At 46.0% G+C, this 23,358-nt stretch overlaps 1 protein-coding gene and 1 long non-coding RNA gene across 2 annotated transcripts in view; one reads left to right on the top strand and one right to left on the bottom strand.

Moving 5' to 3' along the window:
• The window catches only part of LOC125939721 (uncharacterized PE-PGRS family protein PE_PGRS46-like), a 129,569-nt gene that overhangs the window by 94,964 nt on the left and 11,247 nt on the right, over positions 1–23,358 (bottom strand). The window contains exons 4-8 of the mRNA XM_049670966.1: positions 23,132–23,179; positions 20,703–20,783; positions 20,029–20,091; positions 17,492–17,560; positions 15,482–15,532 (exon numbers count right to left, since the gene is read on the bottom strand). Of these exons, the coding sequence (XP_049526923.1) occupies positions 15,482–15,532; positions 17,492–17,560; positions 20,029–20,091; positions 20,703–20,783; positions 23,132–23,179 (312 nt within the window). The remainder of the gene's footprint in view (positions 1–15,481; positions 15,533–17,491; positions 17,561–20,028; positions 20,092–20,702; positions 20,784–23,131; positions 23,180–23,358) is intronic.
• LOC125946661 (uncharacterized) lies at positions 6,946–8,987 on the top strand. Its single transcript, XR_007467750.1, has 3 exons — positions 6,946–7,092; positions 7,324–7,493; positions 8,880–8,987. It is a non-coding gene; the product is annotated as an uncharacterized LOC125946661 (long non-coding RNA).

The raw sequence follows: 23,358 nt of genomic DNA, 5'->3' as shown, positions 1-23,358 counted from the left end.
AGCGGCACAAGAGTGGATAATTTACGACCTCCGTCAGCATTTAAACACCCATACACAAAGATATGCAATTTTTAGTTATTTAGACGCCAAATCCTGAGCAGGTAGAAGGTTTCATGCCACTTACAGTCAAAATACCGTCATTTTCGAACACGAGCGAGACGCGTCGTCTGCTCGAGCAGACGGCGCGCTGCGCTTATCGCGGCTCGCCGCGTCGGAGTCAATCGGAATGTCGGCAGAAATATAAAGGGACGTTCCTCCTACCAAGTAGAGTCGTTTTAAGCAGGCGAACGACATATATTCATCGAAATAAAACACTTCTGCCGCGCGTGCCCATAAAAGCGCCAGCAAAGCGAACGAAATAGTGGCCCCCAAAACAGGTGCTGCCCCTTGCGGCAGCGGCGTGCGTAGAGTCACACTAAGTGGCCGCGCCTCGCGCCGCCGTCGGATCACCTTCCTTTTTACGCCGTGCTACCGACGTCTCCCGGCGAAAGCAGCTGGGAGTGTTGGAATGGTAATGGAATTAAGCGCGTTTTGCCTGGAATGTAATGGAATTACGTGTTTTTCCGAAAATACAGCACTTTTTCGTCTACGCGCTGTTTTTTGTCAAAATGTACCGAAGAATAAACCAGCCCACGTTCAAGAATTAGTCAGTCAGAGCCTCGAATTTAACAATAACGCACTCCTTTTAAAACGGCTTGGCTGATTACAAGTACCATACATTTAGAAGCAAAGCGCCTACCACAATTATGTGCTTATAGACTCAGTTGCTCCGAAGTTTGTTTCGATTCTTCTCGTAACCGCGGTTCTATGCCGTTGGTATCCGTCGTGCGGAACTACGGCGGTGGCATACTCCCCCTCCCCCATACGCCTGGTGTGTGTGGGTGTGTGTGTGTTTACAGCGTAAGCTGTTAAGGGCTCATTCCAACAGCCGTTTCGGTTCGCGATGTTGTCCGCCGCCGCGGCCGCGCAATCGCTATCGCCGGAAATGCGAAAATAAGTACCCGGTTTCCGCCGGGATCGAACCCAGAGCCACTGCGTGAGAGTCAGATACTCTACCACTGAACCACGCAAGCGCTTGCTATCGGGTAGCTGGCAAAAAAACCCTATAAACGCAGGCGCACACGATCCCAGCCTCCGCCTGTATGGTGGAGCCATCTAGTTAAGGCGCAGACGACGAGATGCCATTCAGAGAAGGCCCACAAAAAAAAAAAAAAAAAAACGCGCTGCAGTCTCCGCCAGTATCTGAAACAAGTAACTCAGCGCGATATAAAAGACAGACCCAAGAAAGGAAGAAACAAAGACAAGCGCCACTCACAACTGTTTAATGCAATGGAAGGATTGTACATACATATATATCCTCTTGTCACGCATGCGCAGACCAGACAATAGGAAAGGCACGTGTACATTAAAGACGGTTGCGCAAGAAGTCAAATTCGGCATCTAGTAAAGAGATAGACGGCTCACTTACACACCGATCTCTGTTCTGCTTGATAAAGAAGGCCTCCAGTGCAAGACGAGAAGAGGCATTGCCACTCCTGCCCAAAATGGTAGTCTCATAAAATCGATCGTCACACCCACATGCAGCAACAAGGGCCACCAAATGCGCGCCCTTATCCTCCTTTTTGTTTATTTTTTGCGCATGTTCCCTTAAGCGGTCGTTCACGCAACGTTCAGTTCGGCCTATATACAACTGCCCACAAGGGTGCAAGGGGATGGCATAGACAACCCCTCCGGAGCACTTCACAAAGGGCTTCTCGTGCCTAGTACGGCAGCCCCGCCTGCTCTCACAGCAAACTCGAGAGCACAGCTTCGAAAGCTTATTGGGCGCAGAAAAAAACAAGAGGTATACCGTGACGGTTAGCAACCCTTTTAAGGTTGTGTGACACTTTGTGCACATAGGGTATTACCTCCGGCCTCAACTTCGCTCGTTGGGCCTCTGCTCTTGCCCTACGTGCTCCAAGCTTTACTTTTTGCAACAAAGACTCGGCTAAAGCGTTGACGACTGCGAAAGGGAAACCAGCTGCCGAAAGGCGGCCTACTTGGTTTGAGAAACTAGCCCGCATTTGGTGCTCGCACGATTTTCTCAGGGCTGATTCCAAGCACAGACTGCCTGCTGCTCGCTTCACCATCTTAGAATGGGCGGAATCAAAAGGCAGTAATTGCTTCAATGCACGCGGTTGATACGGTTGATAAGAGCATTCGCTCACATTCGCTCACACATGCTATAACGATGTTGTTGCCCAAGTGCTGCTGTATTGTAAATGTCGGTTATTACCTATCGTGAGAGTTTAGTGTGAAATGATCGTATTTTATGTTCAAACGGCTCTGTGTGGTATTCGCATCAAGGTTGCTGCCCTTGGGTGCTCGATTAGAGCTCTGCACGGGCTCGGGCCGGTCAGGGTAGGGCAATTTTTCACGGGCTCGGGCCGGGCTCGGGCACGGCATGTGCTTTTTGACCCGGGCCCGGGCCGGGCTCGGACTTTCTGGTGGTGTGCATGTAACGTGCAGCGAGTTATCCTCGCGCGTCTCGACTCTGAAAAACATGTTGCCCCGGCGCAGCTGGAAGCTAGCAGTGCTACTCCTGTGTACTCCCCTTTTCTTCTTCCGTCGTATTTTGCGCTGTTTCAACATAATGTAAATGTCCAAAAAGACCGAAGTCGCCTCAAACCAAAGGATGCCATTGTATTCCTTACCTAAATCAATGCTTTCAGCGCCTTGCAAGCGCGTTCGCGACTTGCTGATGCTTCAAAGGCGAATTGGTAAAACTATGTCGGGTAAGATACGATAATTCGTCACGCGGCTGAAATATGGCATAGCATGTCCATCCATGAATGCACGCATGATCTCAAATGGCCGCCTAGCAGCAGCGCATTACGCTGCATCATGGAAGGACGAGAAGCTTTCTTTCTCCATTTACTCCATCCATGCGCTGCGCTCACGACAGGTCGTGGCTGCGCTTCGGCTATAGTGTACTAGAATACGGTTGAGTGGCACGAAGCGGCTGGGGCGGCGCATGCTTTGCAGTGAGGCGCCCGACGTGGAAAATACTGTGGCGGCGCTGCGATAGAAGTGGATTGGGCCGCATCAAGGTCGCGCCGTTGGAAATTGCTGGCAATACTGCTCGGCAGGGTCATTCATACTACTTCGCGCGCTGGTATTTGCGTTCAGACTGCTCAAATGGTGTTCATAATTGCATATGACATGTATTTATGCCTTAAGAATAAATTCTTTTTATTATCTTCTTCATTTTTTTAAATGCCGTTCTGTGATCTTTTTCGGTCTCGGGCTGGGTTCGGGCCGGTTTCGAGCCGGGCTCTGGCCGTGCTCGGGCCTAAGGTAAAGGGGTGGCGGGCCGGGCCGGGCGGGTAACCTAGATTATTTCCTGGCCCCGGACGGGCCCGGGTCTCGCCATAAAACTTTTGGTCGGGCTCGGGCGGGCAACCCCACATAAAAAACGGGCCCGGGCTGGGCCCGGGCTGAAAAAATCAGCCCGTGCTGTGCTCTATGCTCGATATTCTAACAAGAATCAGTCATTACAGGCACCACATGTTAGCTGAGGTGGCCGTAAAAAAATGAAAAAGGAAAATAGCTGCTAACAGCTGACGGGGAGTTCTTTCAACTAGTGTCCACATTTGTGGACACAGCTTTCTGGCTTCGATTATTTCTTTATATGAACCTCCTGAAATAATGCTATATAAAATTTTCATAAAAAGTTAGCCATTCCCTTGCCTACATTGTTTTCAGTGGGGAAGATGTTATACTAGGTTGTGTTAAAAAGCATGGACTAAAAGATGTTCTTCATTACTCCAGAACACCGGGACAGCCACCTCGGGGGGGAGCGATTTAAACAAGATGTTTCATTTTTTTAATGTGAACTCCGCAGTTTTAGGAATACCTTGGTTCAATGTGTGACTTTTCAGCGCGAGACCCTTAATGTAATTAATTATTTCTGGGGTTCTACGGGCCAAAAACCACCATTTGATTATGAGTCATGCCGTAGTGTGGGACTCCGGATTAATTCTGACCACAAAGGGGGATCTCTAACCTGCCCCAATGCACGGAATACGGGCGTTTTTGCACTACACCCCCATCGAAATGCGGCTGCTGCGGCCGGGATTTGTTCCCGCGACCTTGTCCTTAGCAACGCAACACCGTAGCCGCTAAGCCACCGTTGTGAGTCAGTGTGAGACCCATTTAGGCTGTTGCAAATACTGGCGTCTATCGGGAACTATATATTTAGTAGTCATTGAGGCCCACAAGGCAGGTAGAGGTCGGATTTTTCGGCGGACCTTGCTCGTAATTATTAGGTCTTCAGAGACTATAAATATCCTTGTGTTGTATTCCATTACAAGGAGTACTTAATGAAACGGGAATGTTCAAGAGAGAAATATATTTGTTTTTGCAACGTCTGGGGGCAACGAAAGCCTTAAATGATTTTTTGTCATGTCGTTTGTTATACAAACGACATGACAAACAAAATATTTCTTAATGCTTAAGTATTTGGCGCTGAAGACAATTTATAATTGCGTCTTATTGACTCTCAGCGAATGTCACACACGTGTTCATGTGAAAGTAGTTCGAGTTTCAGTTATTGCTTTCTCTATAATCATTCATTTTGCGCCTAAACACTAAATAATGCTCCATTCGTGTTATAAAGCATCTTTCGGGCCAGCAATTCGCCTAAACCTACAAACTCGCAGTTTGTATACCTGTAAATGTAATTAATAATGTTCATTAGCACAAAAGTACACCCCTGAACAAATGTATACAGACCAGGGATTGCGCGATAAAGCTGATTTTCTCCTCAGCCTGTGAATGTAACTTGAAATTAAAGACTGCAGTTCAAACTTGGCATTGCGAACTTTCCAGTAGACACGTAAATTTCCGTTTATGCATGTTAATGACGAAGAAATTCCGTTTTTTCGGTGACCCTGTGTTCCGTATACTTTTGCTCACGGCTAGTACATAAGTGCCATCGGCAGATAGAATAATCTGACAGTACACCATGATGTAATGACAATATCGCTCGTATCAGAAGAGCTCCTTCGGGTACCGATATTTAAAATCACATATAGTTCACTCGTTTCTTTCAAAGCATATATTGTACCTGTGATGTTAAGTAGCCTTCCGACAACTTGCGCACCGCACCTCTGATACCGTACAGCATGGTTTCTTTAGAACCACATTGTATTGAACACGCTCAGACGCTTTTTATTTGTTGAGAAATGTTCTTATGGTGAATACTTCTGAATGTTTTCTAGAACTTAGTCTTTTGTTTTTCGGTTAGTATAGTTCAGTGCGCCTACTTCCTGTAGAAAGAGAATTGCTTAGGGGATAGCACATGCATTGCGATAGCAATTACATGCAGAGTCCAGACGAATTTCCACAGCGTCCTTACCGTTGACGTAATGTTCCGAAATAAGTTTAAGTGCCAGGAGTCTGAAGAGCCCGCGTTCCATATGCTGCCAATGCGAAGGCAAGGATTCGAGGGTGAGCCGTGATGGTGGCTTGATGCACGCCGTCTTGCCGTGCACCCCATGTTGGAGGTCACGTGGTCGAGCGCGAGCTAAGTCGGGAGACGCGTATGCCCGGCCGTGGTTGTGAATGGCTGTCCGCGCGCCGCCCTCCGCATTTGGAGGTTATGCACGGCGGGTGCAATTGCTACTGGCGAGTGCAGATGGCCGGTCTTCAGCCGCGCTCTCTTGCTGCGTGCCAAGCTTTGGAGGTCGCGTAGCGAGAATCTTGGAAACGCTGCACAGTTCAAATAGAGAAGCGCGCGGCAGCACCAAGAGTTCGTTTAAGACATGCACGCCCACTCCCCGCTGCAGGCACCCGAGATCACGACAGCCTTGTCACAGCGAGTGCTTGCGGTTTCATCGAGTGAGATCTTTTCTTGTTTGTTTGTGGGCGCACGAGACAATAGTTGTTTAGCTAAATGTCTATTCCAGTTTATACGAAATATATAACTACGAGCATTACTTCTTCTAGTTCTCTAATTACGTGCTATCGCGATCAATGGCTTGCATTTTCATGGGACACTCCTACATTTTTAGTAGAGCGAAAACTCTTTAGCCTTTTTGATTATTATGTGTTAAAGTAGCCTATAAAATTGAAAATTGTTTTCAAATTTGTCTGTATTTGCTGAGATTGTCCAATGAATGGCTTTGTGAGATAGTCCAACACGAGTCTAGAATTATCTTCTTTTGGCAAAAATATCCGGAGACAAAATAAAGTTACACATGTCACGAAATGTCATCCATACCTGAGAAATAATTCTTTATGAAAAGAAAAAAAAAACTTCATTCGCGCAATCGTAGCGTGACGTTGCCAATGAAACCCGTTCGGGTTTGTCAGACAGAAAGCCACGCAGTTAAGAAAATTTCATCCTGTTCTGACGATTTAACCCACGAATAACGCCTTTCGGGGCCAGTCGCTCTACCGTCTGAGCCAACCAGGAGGCAAGCAGATTGCAGTGCGAGGCTAAATGAACTCGAAGAACAAGGGCACTGAATATGGTAAATCAGTTTTGTGGAAGACCACAAGGTCGGAAAGGGTTCATGAAAAGGAAAATGTTTACCCACGTAATTTTAGAACGACGATCTATATCCCTGCTCAGCTCATTTCGCACTTCATTAGACATACTAATGTCAGTTCCATTTTTTCTAAGTAAAACGTTTAGAAGAATCTGTCTGCATGTCTCATTTTTTTTCATACAGGGCTTGTAATGTCCATGAATTTCTTGTTATTCTTGTCTGAAGATATCTTAGTGGAAACCGTAGATTAAAGGGGCCTATAAAACATGAGCATCATAACAAGCTTCTGCGAAATATTTCTGGAGAAACGAGTCCTGGCTATATATCGTTCTTAAAAGCTTACCCACAATATTTGGTGATATGTCTCTTAACACGACACATAACGCAACTTACACAACACGCGACAGATAAACAATGAAGATGCCGTTGTACACTGTCTGAAGTATGTTTATTGCATGTCTAGAGGCAATTAGGCGCCTTTCTTAATTCTGACCATAGGTTGCTTAAAATTGTCGCATTCTTCCAGTTTGACACACTCGTTGTCTCTATCTCTTCGTAGGTATTTATCTTTGCAGAAACACTTGCTCACGTAGTCCAGAGTGCAAGCAGTAGTCTTTCCATTAGGATAGTGTGGCAGATAGCGACAGTTCGCCTCCCCGCAAGAACCACTTTGACCTTCCTTCCATGTTTCACGCTGAGTGCAGTTGTGAGAACCAGGAGTCGGTACAGGCGGCCTAAAATTGTCGCATTCTTCCAGCTTCACGCACTTGTTGTCTCTATCTCTTCGTAGGTAATTATCTTTGCAGAAGCACTTGCTCACGGAGTCCAGAGTGCAAGCAATAGTCTTTCCGTTAGGATAGTGTGGCAGATAGCGACAGTTCGCCTCCCCGCAAGAACCACTTTGACCTTCCTTCCATGTTTCACGATGAGTGCAGTTGTGAGAACCAGGAGTCGGTACAGGTGGCTTAAAATTGTCGCATTCTTCCAGCTTCACGCACTTGTTGTCTCTATCTCTTCGCAGGTATTTATCTTTGCAGAAACACTTGCTCACGTAGTCAAGAGTGCAAGCAGTAGTCTTTCCATTAGGATAGTGTGGCAGATAGCGACAGTTCGCCTCGCCGCAAGAACCACTTTGACCTTCCTTCCATGTTTCACGATGAGTGCAGTTGTGAGAACCAGGAGTCGGTACAGGTGGCTTAAAATTGTCGCATTCTTCCAGCTTCACGCACTTGTTGTCTCTATCTCTTCGCAGGTATTTATCTTTGCAGAAACACTTGCTCACGTAGTCCAGAGTGCAAGCAGTAGTCTTTCCATTAGGATAGTGTGGCAGATAGCGACAGTTCGCCTCGCCGCAAGAACCACTTTGACCTTCCTTCCATGTTTCACGATGAGTGCAGTTGTGAGAACCAGGAGTCGGTACAGGTGGCTTAAAATTGTCGCATTCTTCCAGCCTCACGCACTTGTTGTCTCTATCTCTTCGTACGTATTTATCTTTGCAGAAGCACTTGCTGACGGAGTCCAGAGTGCAAGCAGTAGTCTTTCCATTAGGATAGTGTGGCAGATAGCGACAGTTCGCCTCGCCGCAAGAACCACTTTGACCTTCCTTCCATGTTTCACGATGAGTGCAGTTGTGAGAACCAGGAGTCGGTACAGGTGGCTTAAAATTGTCGCATTCTTCCAGCCTCACGCACTTGTTGTCTCTATCTCTTCGTACGTATTTATCTTTGCAGAAGCACTTGCTCACGGAGTCCAGAGTGCAAGCAATAGTCTTTCCGTTAGGATACTGTGGCAGATAACGACAGTTCGCCTCCCCGCAAGAACCACTTTGACCTTCCTTCCATGTTTCACGTTGAGTGCAGTTGTGAGAACCAGGAGTCGGTAGAGGTGGCTTAAAATTGTCGCATTCTTCCAGCCTCACGCACTTGTTGTCTCTATCTCTTCGTACGTATTTATCTTTGCAGAAGCACTTGCTCACTGAGTCCAGAGTGCAAGCAATAGTCTTTCCATTAGGATAGTGTGGCAGATAGCGACAGTTCGCCTCGCCGCATGAACCACTTTGACCTTCCTTCCATGTTTCACGATAAGTGCAGTTGTGAGAACCAGGAGTCGGTACAGGCGGCCTAAAATTGTCGCATTCTTCCAGCTTCACGCACTTGTTGTCTCTGTCTCTTCGTAGGTAATTATCTTTGCAGAAGCACTTGCTCACGGAGTCCAGAGTGCAAGCAATAGTCTTTCCGTTAGGATAGTGTGGCAGATAGCGACAGTTCGCCTCCCCGCAAGAACCACTTTGACCTTCCTTCCATGTTTCACGCTGAGTGCAGTTGTGAGAACCAGGAGTCGGTACAGGCGGCCTAAAATTGTCGCATTCTTCCAGCTTCACGCACTTGTTGTCTCTATCTCTTCGTAGGTAATTATCTTTGCAGAAGCACTTGCTCACGGAGTCCAGAGTGCAAGCAATAGTCTTTCCGTTAGGATAGTGTGGCAGATAGCGACAGTTCGCCTCCCCGCAAGAACCACTTTGACCTTCCTTCCATGTTTCACGATAGGTGCAGTTGTGAGAACCAGGAGTCGCTAGAAGTAGATAGAGGCAGACAAATAACGAATATGCTACATCATGCAGATAAATTTGTAAAACATCTTCTTTTTTCAGAAAAACATGCCCTACAAAAACATCGTTCATCTACTGCCCCTAGAAGGCTACTAAACATTGACAATAGCAGAAAAAAGGCAGTAAGCAAGTTAACAAAAGTAAGAAGACATTGTGGTAACTGACATTTTATTGGAATTGTAAGTGTATACGGACGTTCAACGCGGGAAAATGCTGTCGGAGCCACCGCCGCCGTTGTTGCACTATCCCGCTTCAGGGCGCTTGTGCTGCTGGCAACCGGAGTGCTAGATACCCTCTAGAGACACTATGTGCGTTTCATTTCAACGACGAATCGAAGTGAGTGCACCACCAACGCTACGCCCAATCGCCTCGGTGCCGGAGCTGTACCGGAGCCAGGGAAGCGTCCCTCCTTCCGCATCTGTCCTGAGCAGCGTTGTGAGCATGCCACTAGAAACTAGAGCTCGTGCTGCGCTGTCTCGTGCAAGCACTGCCCTTAGCATAACTAACAGTAAACGTTGACGCAACGTTATGGTCTCATCTCGTGCTACATCTACGTGTGACGGCTGCAACGCCATACCTATATAAGGCAAAGGCCATATACCTAGCAGGTGTGGCCTTGTGTGCTGCGACGGACCAACATGTTGCACCCGCGAATAGTAGTGATGCGCGAACAGGGATTTCTGAGACCGAGTTTAATACGAATTGAATTGTGCCTGAAGTGTATCGAATGGAATATCGAATAGGTTTCGAATAATGAGCAGGCGTTATCACAATTGAAATAAAACGACGTTCATACCCTAGTTTTCTTGAAGTTAGCAAGTTTCCTTCATTGCACAGTAGGTTATGACGCGTTCGTTATTAAAATCACAAATGTAGAATTAGGAGAAATTAAGCGTTTTTTGTTTTGCCCGCACAAGACTCTTGAGAGAGTGCAAATGAACAGTGTGTAACCTGAAGTGTATTGCTGTCTAATTCCCGTAGCCTGCTCCACTACGCAAGTTCTATTATTTTGTTTCTATATTATTTCTGCGGTAGTTCAAATCTACCACACGTTTGCACCAATTAGCACAGCCGCGCCTGTAAAATGACACCACTTTCAGGTTTGATCACCGATATTGTTTTGCACTTTTATTACTTATTAGTCTGACAATAATTAGGATAAAAAAGCATGCGCTGTCAATGTTATGCTTCGTGACATTTCTTCGGGGGCTGCCATTCTCATGTTCTGAGGAATAATTGAATTAAGAACGCAAGACCTGGTATTACCAACTTTATTGGATGAATAATGCAGCAATGTAACCTGAATATACGGCAGGGATAAGCATATCGCACACATATACCTAAATATATGCGGAGCCCCACGGCGACGCCGATGCTTACGCCGACGGCGATGCCTACGCCGACGGCGAACATTTGCTTGGAATGTCCATATAATCGCTGCCACAATAAAGCTGCATCCTATTCACCGGCGCAACCAATAACCAGGTCCCCTCCTCAGCTCTAACCGCCATGCGCGGCGCTTGCTTAATGATAAGCAAGCGCCAAAAAAAAAGTATTATGTGCTGTGCGATCCCAATTTCCTCACATCTGAAATATTAGCGGTAAAAGTGTGAGTGTATGAGCTAGATGAATGTGGCACGAGAATTGAAGAGCTTAACTTTTAGTTGTGTTCATTAAAACCACGCGATCATGTTCAGCCTCTTAGAAGCGGCGGTGGCCTCATTTCCCTGAGCTAAACGAAAAACCTGGAACTCCTCCAGCAAAGCCACCATAGCCTGAAGAAGAAAAACGACACTGTTTGTCTGCTGTGCCTAATCCACGAATTAAAGCACGAAGGTAAAGGCGTGCCAGCATGACTCAAGCGCCATGAAAAACCGAGTAGTTCAAGAAATAGCCAACCCCTTAATATCCTGGCAAGCAGGGGCGGATCCAGGTTTTTTCTGAGGGGGGGGTCAGCTTCTGTCAATGATGATGATGATGATGATAGTAGCCTTTCTCATTTACCGAAATGCACCGTTTCTGCTCACGATAAACCCGCGTTTTATACGGCTAGAGCAACACCTGTAGCCCGCCGTGGTGGCTCAGTCAGCTCAGGTGTTGCGCTGCTGAGCACGAGATCGCGGGATCGAATCCCGGCCGCGGCGGCGGCATTTCGATGGAGGCGAAATGCAAAAACGCCCATGTGCTTGCGTTGTAGTGCACGTTTAAGAACACCAGGTTGGCAGAATTAATCCGGAGCCTTCCACTACGGCGTGCCTCATAATCAGAACTGGTTTTGGCACGTAAAACCCCAGAAAGAGGAAGAAGCCCTATAGCGAAGCCAGGTATCGGTTTCTCCGAGCATAAAGGAAAAGGACGTTACCCAATACAGCCATGTGCTTGGCGGCTGTGCCTTATAATACAGGGTGTTCAAAACTAAGATTTATGGTTTTCTTAAAATTAGGCACTGGGAGGCACGCAAAGACCACCTGTGCTAATAACTTATGTGGCCAGGTGGGCACAAAGTGAGAGGATAATTATCGCTGTGAGCAACCGAATTCACTTAAGTTGAACAATTATTTTTTTTCGACTGCAGTAAGTGGGTATGTTTGTATTGAAAACTTAGAGACAATAGTGTTTCTACACAGTATCGGTCGGAAGAATTATTCTAGCGTGTTAGTGCTCCGAGATATCCGACTCCAAGGGCGCGATCTTGTACGCGTTCCAAAATGGAACGGAGGCGTTCCGTTCCATCGAGCCGCACACGATTGGTCAATTTGAACGTCGCGGTTGAAATTGGCCAATCGTGTGCGGCTCGATGGAACGGAACGCCTCCGTTCCATTTTGGAACGCGTACAAGATCGCGCCCCAAATTTCTATTGTCGTACTGCGAAGAGTTATGGAATCGACGCGGGAGTGGTTTATGCTTTGCGTTGCTGTGGAAGGGAGGCATTTTGAACGTTTTTAGGGCATTGACATCCTGATGGGTGAAGTGTTGTCATGAGATTCGTGCATGACATCATCAAACTTAAAACGACAGTATATATGAAATATTCGTTAGCATAGCTAAAAAGGTTTCTGTTGTTGATGGTGTAGTTGTTGCTTTTGAGTTCAATAAAACTTACAATACTTGGAAATCAGCAGTCACTTTATTTGCGTAGCCCAGGAAATGACCATGCCCGGTCGTCTAGTCACCATTACGCACGCGCATTGCCCTCCGGCTTCTCCGCTCGCGCCATTATCTCGGCATGGCAGCTGCCGCCAGCTTTACAGGCTGCGCGGTTGCGTGTTACGACAGCGGTTACGGGTTCTTCGATTTCTTTTATTTCGCCAGCCGTCAGGGGAAGGGGGACAGTTATTATCTTTGCCAATGCCTCCGCCGCGTTGTCAGACTAAACGCCGCACCCAACAGCCGCGTCACATCATGGAGGAGCTTTGCGCCAATCCTCACTCTCTTGCATGGGTAATCATGCGAACGACAATTAAAATTTGGAGTTGGATATCTTGGAGAATAGACATGCTAGAAGAATTCTATCAAGTGAAACTGTGTAGAAACACGGCTGCCTCTAACTTTTCAATACAAACATACACACTTACTGCAGTCGATAAATAGTTAATATTCAATTTTAGGTAATATTCGGCTGCTGACAGCAATAATTATTATCTCACTTTGTGTCCCCCTGGCCACATAACTTATTTGGCCAGGTGGTCTTTACGTGCCTCCCAGTGTCTAATTTTAAGAACACCATAACGCATAATTTTGAACACCCGGTATATCTAGCCTGTATTGTTTCTTAAAATAAAATTTGGGATGATCTGTCGCAGGTTTGTTATAAATGTGTAAGCACGGGTCCACTTTGGAGTTCTGTTGGGACATCTTGATTTCCTTAAGAAGATTCTTTGTGTTCGGCTGAGACACCTTCTTTTGCTTTGGAGCTCCAACGCGGCAACCACTACGCTGGTTGTTTACGATATGCGAATCACCGCGCATGAAGAAGACTCATGACGCCACCTACAAGAACGTTGTGGCCTAGTAGCCGAGAGCGCGACCCAGCGTCTACATGTTTTGCTTCCCACACGACGTCATCCTTTTACACAAGGCGCGCATGTGCTCCCGTTTCTCTAACCACGCGTGGTTAGCGGCCAACGCCAGCGCGCTGGCGTTGGCCGCTGACGTCCCGCTCCCCCACTTCGCAGCCGCTGCTCGAGGCTTCGCCCCGCTCCGCGAGAACGGCCACTCAGATAAACGGATCCGACGGCTTTGAGCCTCCTATGCTTAATGTACGACAATAAAACTGCGAAGTTACAATGAAAAACTTGTAGCGTACGAACCGTACTGTGCTCGTACTGGATAATGTCAACGTGTAACTGTGATCACACTTCTTTCTGGGGTTTTACGTGCCAAAACCAGTGATCACACTGAGTGCTACAGTTTTTAAAAAAAGTTGCCTATGCGAAGTTCTTAGTTTAGCTGTTAGTTGTTATTATTTATATATGAACACTTCAGCGAGAGATCTCTTTCATTAAGCAGGTTGGTCGCGGAACCGATGACAGCCAATGAGGCAACCGATGACACCCCAATCGGGAACTGAGTTGATCAGTTGCGAAGGCGCTCGCGCGGACATCTGCGTGCTTGGCAAAAGGCACGTCCCCTCGTTCATTCGACGCCACCGATGGGAAGAGTAAGGCACGGCCGGCGCCAGGAGGTCCAAGGTGTTCATGAGAAAAAATAACTACGGCAACTTCGCGACACCACACCCCTACGGAATAAAACTAAGCTTGTGAGCGAGCTAGCTTTACTTCTACATGGCTCATACCACTGGTACTCGCGAAAAATAATTTTGAAGAATGCTGGTGGCGATACTTTTTTTGGGGGACAGGGCCATTCTCCTGTCAGCGAGAGGGCGATGCAGAAATCTGAGGGGGGGGTCAGGACATCCGGACATCCCCCCTGGATCCGCGCCTGCTGGCAAGTGATTTGTAAAATCAATACACAGAATGGTGAGCTACAGCAACGGGCTCGAGATGAAGGAGAACAAAATAGGCCACATCAATTTGATGTTGGGACTGCATCTGCAATAACTGTGGTATATGCAGCTTAAAGAATGAAAAAAAAGCAATATTGTAATGTTGCTGTACCAAAAAAGAATGCCGTTTAATTTCATCTCGAAGTAGAATCTTCAATTTACTGCAGCATGATAATGCGCATCAATTTTTAATATCGGTATTCGGTCTCTCAAAGCTGCGACGACCTAACTGACGTGAGCTACTCGAGGATTCAAAGGCTCGTCCGTCAGAGCCAAAATACCGTAGTACCAAAAACAGGAATCGTTTGTTAGCGGCATGTACGGCACGCGTTGGAGTACGCTCGTTCAGGTGCTTCAGAGCACTCCATTGGCAGGGAAAATTCTAGAGTTTCTGTAGTGATACTTTTATTCCCAAGAAAGAACAAGCAGGTAAGCGCAGGATCTAAACAAAAGAATTTAGAGGACGCTTAAGCTTCGCCTTTAAGAGTGGAACGCGATAGCGTTATTGGGACCCGTTCGCATCGCATCGTTCGCATACGGCAAGTAGGCTTCATTCACTGCAACACTAAAGGTCGGAAAGCCAGCCTAGAAAGACCAAGCTTACACCGATCCCCTTAAAGTCGGCTTCACTTTTAAATAGAAATGCAAAGCTGGAAAGATGTTTTTCCAGGGGCAATATCAGTGGTCTTATTGCGAAGAATGTGAAGGTCCTAGCACGTTTTTTATGATTTTATTAATTGTTTGCTATTGCCCCGACGCGCGCAGGTCTGTTAGAAATGCTGGAAAAGGGGTTTGTGTTTGAGTTTCATTGTAGCAGAATTAGGCTTTCTCGTACATTCAAATTACAATCCGACGCCGTCTGGTAAACAATCCGACGAAGAATCCGACGCTGAATGGTGAAGTCGTACTTTACCATTTTTCTGACGGATTTCACTGTGAGAAATTATTTTTTTTTTCACCAAAACCTTGCACCACGTGGAGGGCCTGCGCGGTTGGGGTGGTTGTGGATAATTTTTTCGAACCCCGGTTGCCGACGCCAGATTTTCTGCGACACGGGGCCCTTAACGCTATCGCGTAAAAAGAATTTGGAAGAGTGGCGATAGCGCTTGTTTCATAGCAGAAGTGGCTGTGTTGGCTGAAAACGGTGCCGACTGCGCCTGAATGAAAGAACACCAGGCTTGCCGGTGGATAAACCGTAACAAAAAAGGCAAGAATTTTTATTGCGTTGAAATTTATTCGAATATAGCACACCTACACGAGCTTGTATTTACTAGCAAATTCAAGCTATGCTCATTCAAGCGCCGGAAAAATGGTTCAAATATGGTTACACTCACCAGAGCCCGAAGCACCCGGCAGTTTGCCATGCCCGCCAGCGATACCTCCAGCTGAATTAAAAACAAGAAAGGGAATCGTTGAATTCTCAGCCAAAATTGGTAACCACCAGAAGCTGCGGCCGCCGAGTGCCACAGGAGCAACGAAATAGTCACAAATGGGATTGCAATTAGGTGGCCTTGTAATGTGTATTACAATGGAATAAGTATGCATTTCAGAACATCTCGACAAGAGACGCGCAGCCGTTTCTGGTAAAAAGTGCGGTCCGCAAACGTCAGCTCAGGAGGCGGAGAAACGTGACACAATGCTACGCGGCCGACCACAACATCTAAACTTTCAGAGGCCGCAAAGATCTCGAGAGGGAAAACTACGATCCGCAACTTGGCTCTGTGAGATCGAGTGCCCTTAGCGAAGTCAAAGTACATCAACTGCGAACGAGGCAAATATATTCACTTTAAAACGGGAGAAGTCTGAGAAATAATTTCGGTTTATTAAAGGATGAGTGTGGATATTTAGGTGGCATTTGTCATTTCGTTTCAAAATTCTGTCGAGAACACAGATGGATACTGGCATATTCAACACGGGGTAAAAATGGGCGTATTTATGCATCGATTTGCTTCATGTCTGCTGTCCTGCGTTGAGCCATGTCGGTCGATGACGTAGTTTCTATAAAGTGAAGGTATGTGGGAAACCCCGAGAAACACCGCTTCCGTGATAAAACAGGAGGTGACGTGCTTCCAAGACAACTTGATTTAGATGAGGATGTTGATAGCAATTTATATCATTGAGGGGCCGACGCTGGGAGGCTGAGATGGGGCGTCGTAGGTTGAACAATGTGACAAGTGCTCGTCGCATCTGTCGCAGCTGGATGACGGGAACAAACCTCTGCCTTAAACAGGCGCTTTGATATGAGATTTATTGGGGCCTTGCTCCTCTAAAAAGCGTGAGTAATTCGTATGTATGCTTCGGAATGCAAGGTTGAAATTTGGTAATGCTCGGAGTAGCGCACTAGTGAAGAATTGGGGGCAAGTTTTAAAGGGACACTAACGCAAAACAATACATCAACTTAGATTGATAAAGTATTCTTTGAAAACGCTACTGTCGTTAATTACATTGCAGTAGGTCAATTATTAGAAGACAATATAAAGCTCAAAGTTATATTTTTTGAACTTCGCGCGGGAACCCCAACGTCAGCACTTCAGTGTGACGTCACGACTTCTAAAGCAATTTTTCGTGTTTGGGCCACGTTGGCTCAGTGAAAGTTCGCGAAACTTGCCACATTCAGTCCTGAGCTTCTTTAGAACACAATGCAGTCAATCTTTACCGCTAAAGAATTGACTGGGACCTAGAAGGCACTGTCAAAGTCCATGATGTCACGATGAGCTAGGGCGGGAACTTCATGGTGGCGTCGCCACTCGCCTCTGTGTTTTTCGTTTCTTTCTGGCTTACCGAGCGGCTGCTCGCGGTAAGAGTGGTATTTTCGGTTTTGTGGATGGGTAATCTACTGATACAGAACAAATAACTTTTCCATTTAGTGTCCTTTTAAGCCAAGAGGGATGAATATGTGCAACGGCACGTGTACATAGGGACACCAAAACGAGACATATGCGTGGAGCCCGTTGTGCCATTGAATGACGTATGTGTGAAAATTCTGGGCAGTCAGGCAAGGCGTAGAATGATTACTTAATTAAGCTTGATATGATCTATTAGAATGAGCTGACCCCGCTGTAAAATGACGCAATCGGCTTTCAGGTTCCTGCATGGACTGAAACTTGACGGCAGAAACTCCCGTACACATCGTGATGATGGTTTAGCACTAAGGTTTAGGCTTACTGATTTAAACAACCTGTAAGGGCAGTTTTTCTGAAGGAATGGCGCTGAGTTGACATGAGACTACGCGCCATTGAAATAACCAAAGTGTGCGGTCAAAATTGAATGCAATGTTCATGCACTGGATTATACCGTCAACGGTGGCGTATATATGAGGAAATGTGGTAACCGCGGGCACTCACTTGAACCTGACAGACCAGGGAGGTTTGGTCTACCGATGTTGTTGCCGCTGATAGAACCGTAGCCCGAACCTGTAACCGGAAAAGGAAAGGTTGATGCAGCTGTAAATATAGTAGGGGGAAAAATTGGTCCGGTACACTGAAACAAATGCGTTTCGCATTGTGTAAGTTGCAGAAACCATCAGCAGCAAGACGCGAAAAACATTCGCATCACCATTAATGCGTTGTTCATTGTCGCCCCCTTCAAACAGAAAACAAAGAAGTGAACATTGCAAAAGGGGACCTCGTCATCTCAGCAAAATAGGTTGCTGGGAGTGTTCTTAGATGTTTTTGAATAGGGAAGGCAGGACTATAAAGAGAGACGTAGCCAGACAAAGAAAGCAGGGCCTGGATAATGCAAGTATTCTAATATAATTGTCATCATTTTCCGGCTACATCAGTGACACGAGCGCCTCTAATGTATCGCTAAAATCCTTTGATTCCCAGCTCTTCAAAAATATCTAAAGACTTCAGGTAGAGCGATGTTTGGCGGGCCCCTGTCTGACCCGAACCTGAAGTTGTCGGGCATGGGCCAGGTTCGCGCTTGAAGCAGTGGGCCTAGGCCAGGCCAGTTCACCTAGGTCGGGCCTTGAAAAACACGCGGGCGCACTGCATCGAATAAATACACTCTCCGGGATGCTCTACTGAGAAGTTGTAAAAGCAGGCGTCTCATGAGCTTAGCAAACAAGTAGAAGAAAGACAGTTGTAATATTGTGTAGTTCTTGTTTTGCAAGAAGAATTTGAGGTATTATTTTTCCCATAAAAATACGTTATCGAAAAAAAGGAAAAAATATTCTAGGAAGAGCTCTTGACACAGGGGACGATTTCCGCTTTTGCTATTACACTATATTTTCACTCTCAATACGGTTATATTCCTGCAATTGCGTCAATATACCTCTTTTAATTACACCATTTCGATTATTCGTGTATGATTTGTGCATTGTAACATGGATGGCCTCCACCATAACAACATTCGCAATATATTTCATGGACCTTAGCTTTATACTTTAGAAGTGCTCTACCGTGGGCTCAAGGGAATTTATGTGGCAGTGCATTTTCCACCCGCACAATTTTAACATCGTTGTTTGAACTTTAGCTGTTCTTGTAGGTAATACAATTTTCGAATTTTTTGCTCTAAGGAATATCTACAAGCTACACATAATGCGATAGCAATTAGTACACCAAAAGTACGTATGCGCAGTCATCATCATAGTGTCACAGTACCGAGGAGCAAGCGGAGATCACGCATGTACGGAGGGTTAGAAGGGTGATGCGGAGTTGCGGATTCCATTTAGCTACAAAAGCGCCGAAGCCAAGCCGCACCCTAGTAACCTTTATGAGACCGGCTTAGATGTTGTTCTATTTTCGTCCGAACCGTGTAAGCAGATATAGATTGCAGACTGCGCCCTCAAGGTCCACCCAGTCGCCTCTGACGGAGTCAGGCCATCGTTCTGGATTCCACTGCTGGCATTAGCATTGTACGAAAACACATTAGCGCTCTTGCTTAACAGCTGTGTGCTTACCACACCGCCTGAGCGGAAAGCGGTCTGAACAGAAAGGACATGAAACGTCAGTTGCAATCTAGCACTGAGAAACCGCGAATGTTTTCTTAGTTTTCCGTCAATGTCCCCTATAGTGCACTATCGAGGTTCGACACTAGTAACGCCGTTGTCGACATTCCTCCTAGCACTACCTTTTTGAGACGCTTTGCATCGTCTAGTTCTTTTGTGACATGGTAGGGTCATTTCATTTTTATGGTAGTGTCCTTGGACACATCACCTAAGCAGTGGAATTTGTTAAGGCATCTTATCCCACACCTTTTGGGCTTAACAAAATTGGCCAGGATTTTCCCGCGGAATGTAAATGTTGTGGACACACTCTGTGTCTATTTGATCATATGCTCTGGCTGTGCCCCAACCAAAGGGCTTCGGACCTCAACAGTGAGGAGGACAGGAGTCCTCCTCACTGTTGCTTACTCCTCAACCAACCATCGGATCAAGTTGAGTCACTGAGTATGCGGCAATATTTTTACCGCTCTTCAAAAAACCACTTTCAGGCAAACAGGGGTCACTGTAGACGCGGGAATGGGTAGGCACCACTGTTTTTGAAACTCTTCGGCGCCAATTTGCAGCACGAATCAAGTTGAGTCACTGAGTATGTGGCAATATTTGTACCGCTCTTCAAAAAACCACTTTCAGGCAAACAGGGGTCACTGTAGACGCGGGAATGGGTAGGCACCACTGTTTTTTGAAACTCTTCGGCGCCAATTTGCAGCACGAAGTTTGTGCGAATCAGTCTCTAGTGGTTTTCAATAAACCTCTTTGATGCCAGCTTCGGTCACTGGTTTTGTTTCCGTAGGTGTGTGCCGATTGTGGGACCTCGAATTCCTTGCTACTAAAAAGTGCGAGGTTAGAATATATGGTGGAGTGTGAATTTCAGTTTGCACATCTTTCCCAACCGAACAAGTTTTCTACGCGTATTGATGCAAATAATCCACTCACCTGCACCCCCAATAACACCCAAGCCTGATCCAACAGCACTGTCAGAACCCCCAGCGCTAAAACCTTAACAGAAGAAACAAAAGCATTATTGGAATTGTATCGTGACATATATGTTGAGTGTGTAGCCACACAACATGATCAGAAAAGTGGTTTTAGTCACTAAAATAGGGTTATCACATAAAAACAAGTCTGCTAAGCTTACTGCAATGTTTAACCAGCGCATATAAACCAGGACGCAAGAAACACATATTCAAAGGATGAGCGCTGTTCCTGCGCACATGTGTTTCCTGTGTCCTTGTTTGTTTGTACTGGTGAAGTGGGCAGTATATCACACCAACTGGCCCAAACTGAACTACTCCTGAGCCAAACTACTAAGCTTGATCATGACTGACAAAATTAAGTGACAGAAGCAGGGAGAACGGTGCTAGCTTTTGAGAGATAAGAGAAGCTGCAATACTTGGCAGCGTGCGCTGTAGCACGGAGAAAACGACGTCGGGCGTAGGGTGACGAACGATGCGAAAGAAATTAGGATATGGTATGTCGGCTCGCGGTCCTAAATGGAATCATTGGGTACGAGCTTTCACTTAACTATAGGCGTGTAAGTTTCGTAGTAATATTCATAAGAACATGCTAGCAACACTGCGCTTTTATAAATGTGTGGCACCCGCACTCACTTGGACCACCCGAAGTGCCCGACAGTGATCCCCCAACGCTGCCAGCAGCGCCAGCAGCCGCGGAGCCGCCAACGCCAAAACCTGATCAAGGAATGAAACAGCGAAAAATAAAAACTTAAGAAAACAAAACAAGGAAAAGAAAGAAATCAGGCGCCGTTCTACTGCTTCGAAGCTGGATCACCAGCGAAGCCGTTTAGCAGACGACATAGAGGTAACGCAGAATTTAGATCAAAGGCATGAGCAAATTTTATTTCTTCTGAGCGGCGTCACTGGTCACCTCGAAGGAAATGACACATCCACACACACTTTTATTTTGATCGGTGGTCTTGTTCGGCGGCATATACTCGCCTGGAGAACTACCGCCACCTCGGGGAGCCGGAGGAAACTATAGACACGCGTGACGGGGCCGCCACGCCGGGAGAGTGGGAGGAAACTAGGCACGCAAGCGCTTGGAACGACGACAAAGGGAGGGCGGTGCGAGCGTGCGCATGGCCGATACGGCAAACTATCACAACGGCGAACTATCAGAAATTCGTATTATCTACCTGAGAGCCTATTGATGGGGAAAATACTGCCTATTGATAATGCATAACGCTTAATGGATTATGCATATCCAAGTGACGCGACCTTTGCATGGAATCAGGCGATTTTGTTTGAAATTCGGGAGCTGAATTTGTGCACACGCATATCTGTTCAAGGACGCGAAAAATCTATAGAAACCTAGCCACAGACAGCTTTGCTGTAAAAGGAGATTTTCCCGCAGCGTCTCAAACCTAAATGCAGGTTCCAGAGGTTTTCGTGAGCTAGTTGGCTGCAGATTATCGAATAAAACGCAGCTCACTTCGGAGACAGGGAAGAAAATTAAAACAAAATAAAACACTCGATCCCGGTTCCTGTGCGTGCATGTTCTCATGTTCGTGTTTGGCTCAGCAAGTGCGGCCCGTGTGCCACAAGACCCAACGCATCATCATTATCGTCGCCATCATTATCATCATCACCATCATCAAACTTGCTGCTCATCAGTCAATAAATTCTTGCTCTTTACCACACCTCAGGACACTTTTAAGGTAGCAAAAAGTAAGAAAGACGCACGGTCTTATCGCTAGAAGTGAAACATATAATGGCAAACTAGTAATACCAGTAGGTAACCGAAACTTTGGTTGCGTCGACAGCACTTGATAAGCACGAGAAAGGCGTCTATTGTCGCTCCTGAGCAAGTGAATTCTACGAAGTGCATGTGTTTACAAATTTAAGTAACAAAAAAGATTTATTTCAGTTTCGTTGTTATTGGATACTGTTCTACCTCGTTTTATAATATGGTCATTGATCACATCTACGAATGCTTGGTCTTAAATCATCATTTATTCATTCACTGCAGGTGTCCTTGATTTCTTGCTACTAAAGGTTAAATTTTGTGGCTTTACTTTCGGCCACCGGTTCCGCAAAACACATTTCTCTTCAGCGATAACTCACCGGCTTCTCTTGCTCCGTAGCACGCACTCTTTTAAAGCTGTTTTAGCGCAGTGAGTCATAACGTGACTATTCCGTGGTCATTTAGTAATTTTTTAAGAACGAGATGTACATTGTTCTTGAGAAAATTTCATTTTAGTGTGTACAAATACACCCATACAATTATTACTAGCGAACTAATACGCCAGTGACTTTTGGTAAGGCACCGAGATATGCTGCAACTTTCTTACAACACGTATGGCGTAAATATTTCCAATGTAATGACGAAGATAGCACAAGCGTCGCTGTGGTCGCATGGGTCCTGAAGTGAGGAAGAAAAAGACAAAAGGAACGGTGTCGCTGGTTTTTCCTCGCGCTGGTGTTTGGCTGGAACTGCTCGGGTGCGCTTTGTACTGGACCTAACGTGACTGGGATTAAACACCAATAAAACCCCATATCATTTGGCGGAGGCGCTGGGTATCGATCCCAGTACCTTTCGCATAGGTGATGTGCGCACAGGTGATAATATGTAAGTTCGACAAATGAGCAAACGTATGCGCGTAAAGTAGAGAACGTGCGTCATCGATAACAAGTTCTACAACTAATGAGGTGAACTGATTAGTTATAACAGCCTTGTGCGCCGCTTCTTTAATGTTAAGAAAAAATAAGTTCCATTTGCAGCAACGACGTGGATTGACCAAATGGGTACATATTGATTAGCTTAATGAAGCAGAGCCAAAGAAGTACAACACGTGGCGTAGGTTCCAGACCTATATGGTAGTTCTTCGTATTTTGTTCTGTGCGATTCTATTTTCACACATATGAAATTTCATATATTTTCACACAACAATATTATAGGCAAGATTGTTTGAGTGTATGAGCTAAAATTTGCACGACAACGCAGAACTTAAATTTTAGTGTTGTGTTTAATGAACCCCGCGCCCCATGTTCGGTTTCTGTAAGCGTCGGCAGCCTCTCACCTGAGCTAATCGAAGGATTTGAGACTCCTCCAGTAGAGCCACCATAGGCTGAGGGAAAAAATGAAGTATTTGAGTTCTGTGCATATTACCAAAAAAAAAAGAAAGCATGAAGGTAAAGACGTGTAAGCAGGACTCAAGCGCCATGGAAGATGAAGCATTTAAAGAAGTAATTAACACTGAAGGAACTCTAATATTCAGGCGAGTGAGTTATAAAATCAATACAAAGA

Source organism: Dermacentor silvarum, chromosome 7, assembly GCF_013339745.2.
Source record: "Dermacentor silvarum isolate Dsil-2018 chromosome 7, BIME_Dsil_1.4, whole genome shotgun sequence".
NCBI lineage: Eukaryota > Metazoa > Arthropoda > Arachnida > Ixodida > Ixodidae > Dermacentor > Dermacentor silvarum.
The sequence above is the reverse complement of the archived record's forward strand: the minus strand, read 5'-3'. Positions and strand labels throughout refer to the sequence as shown.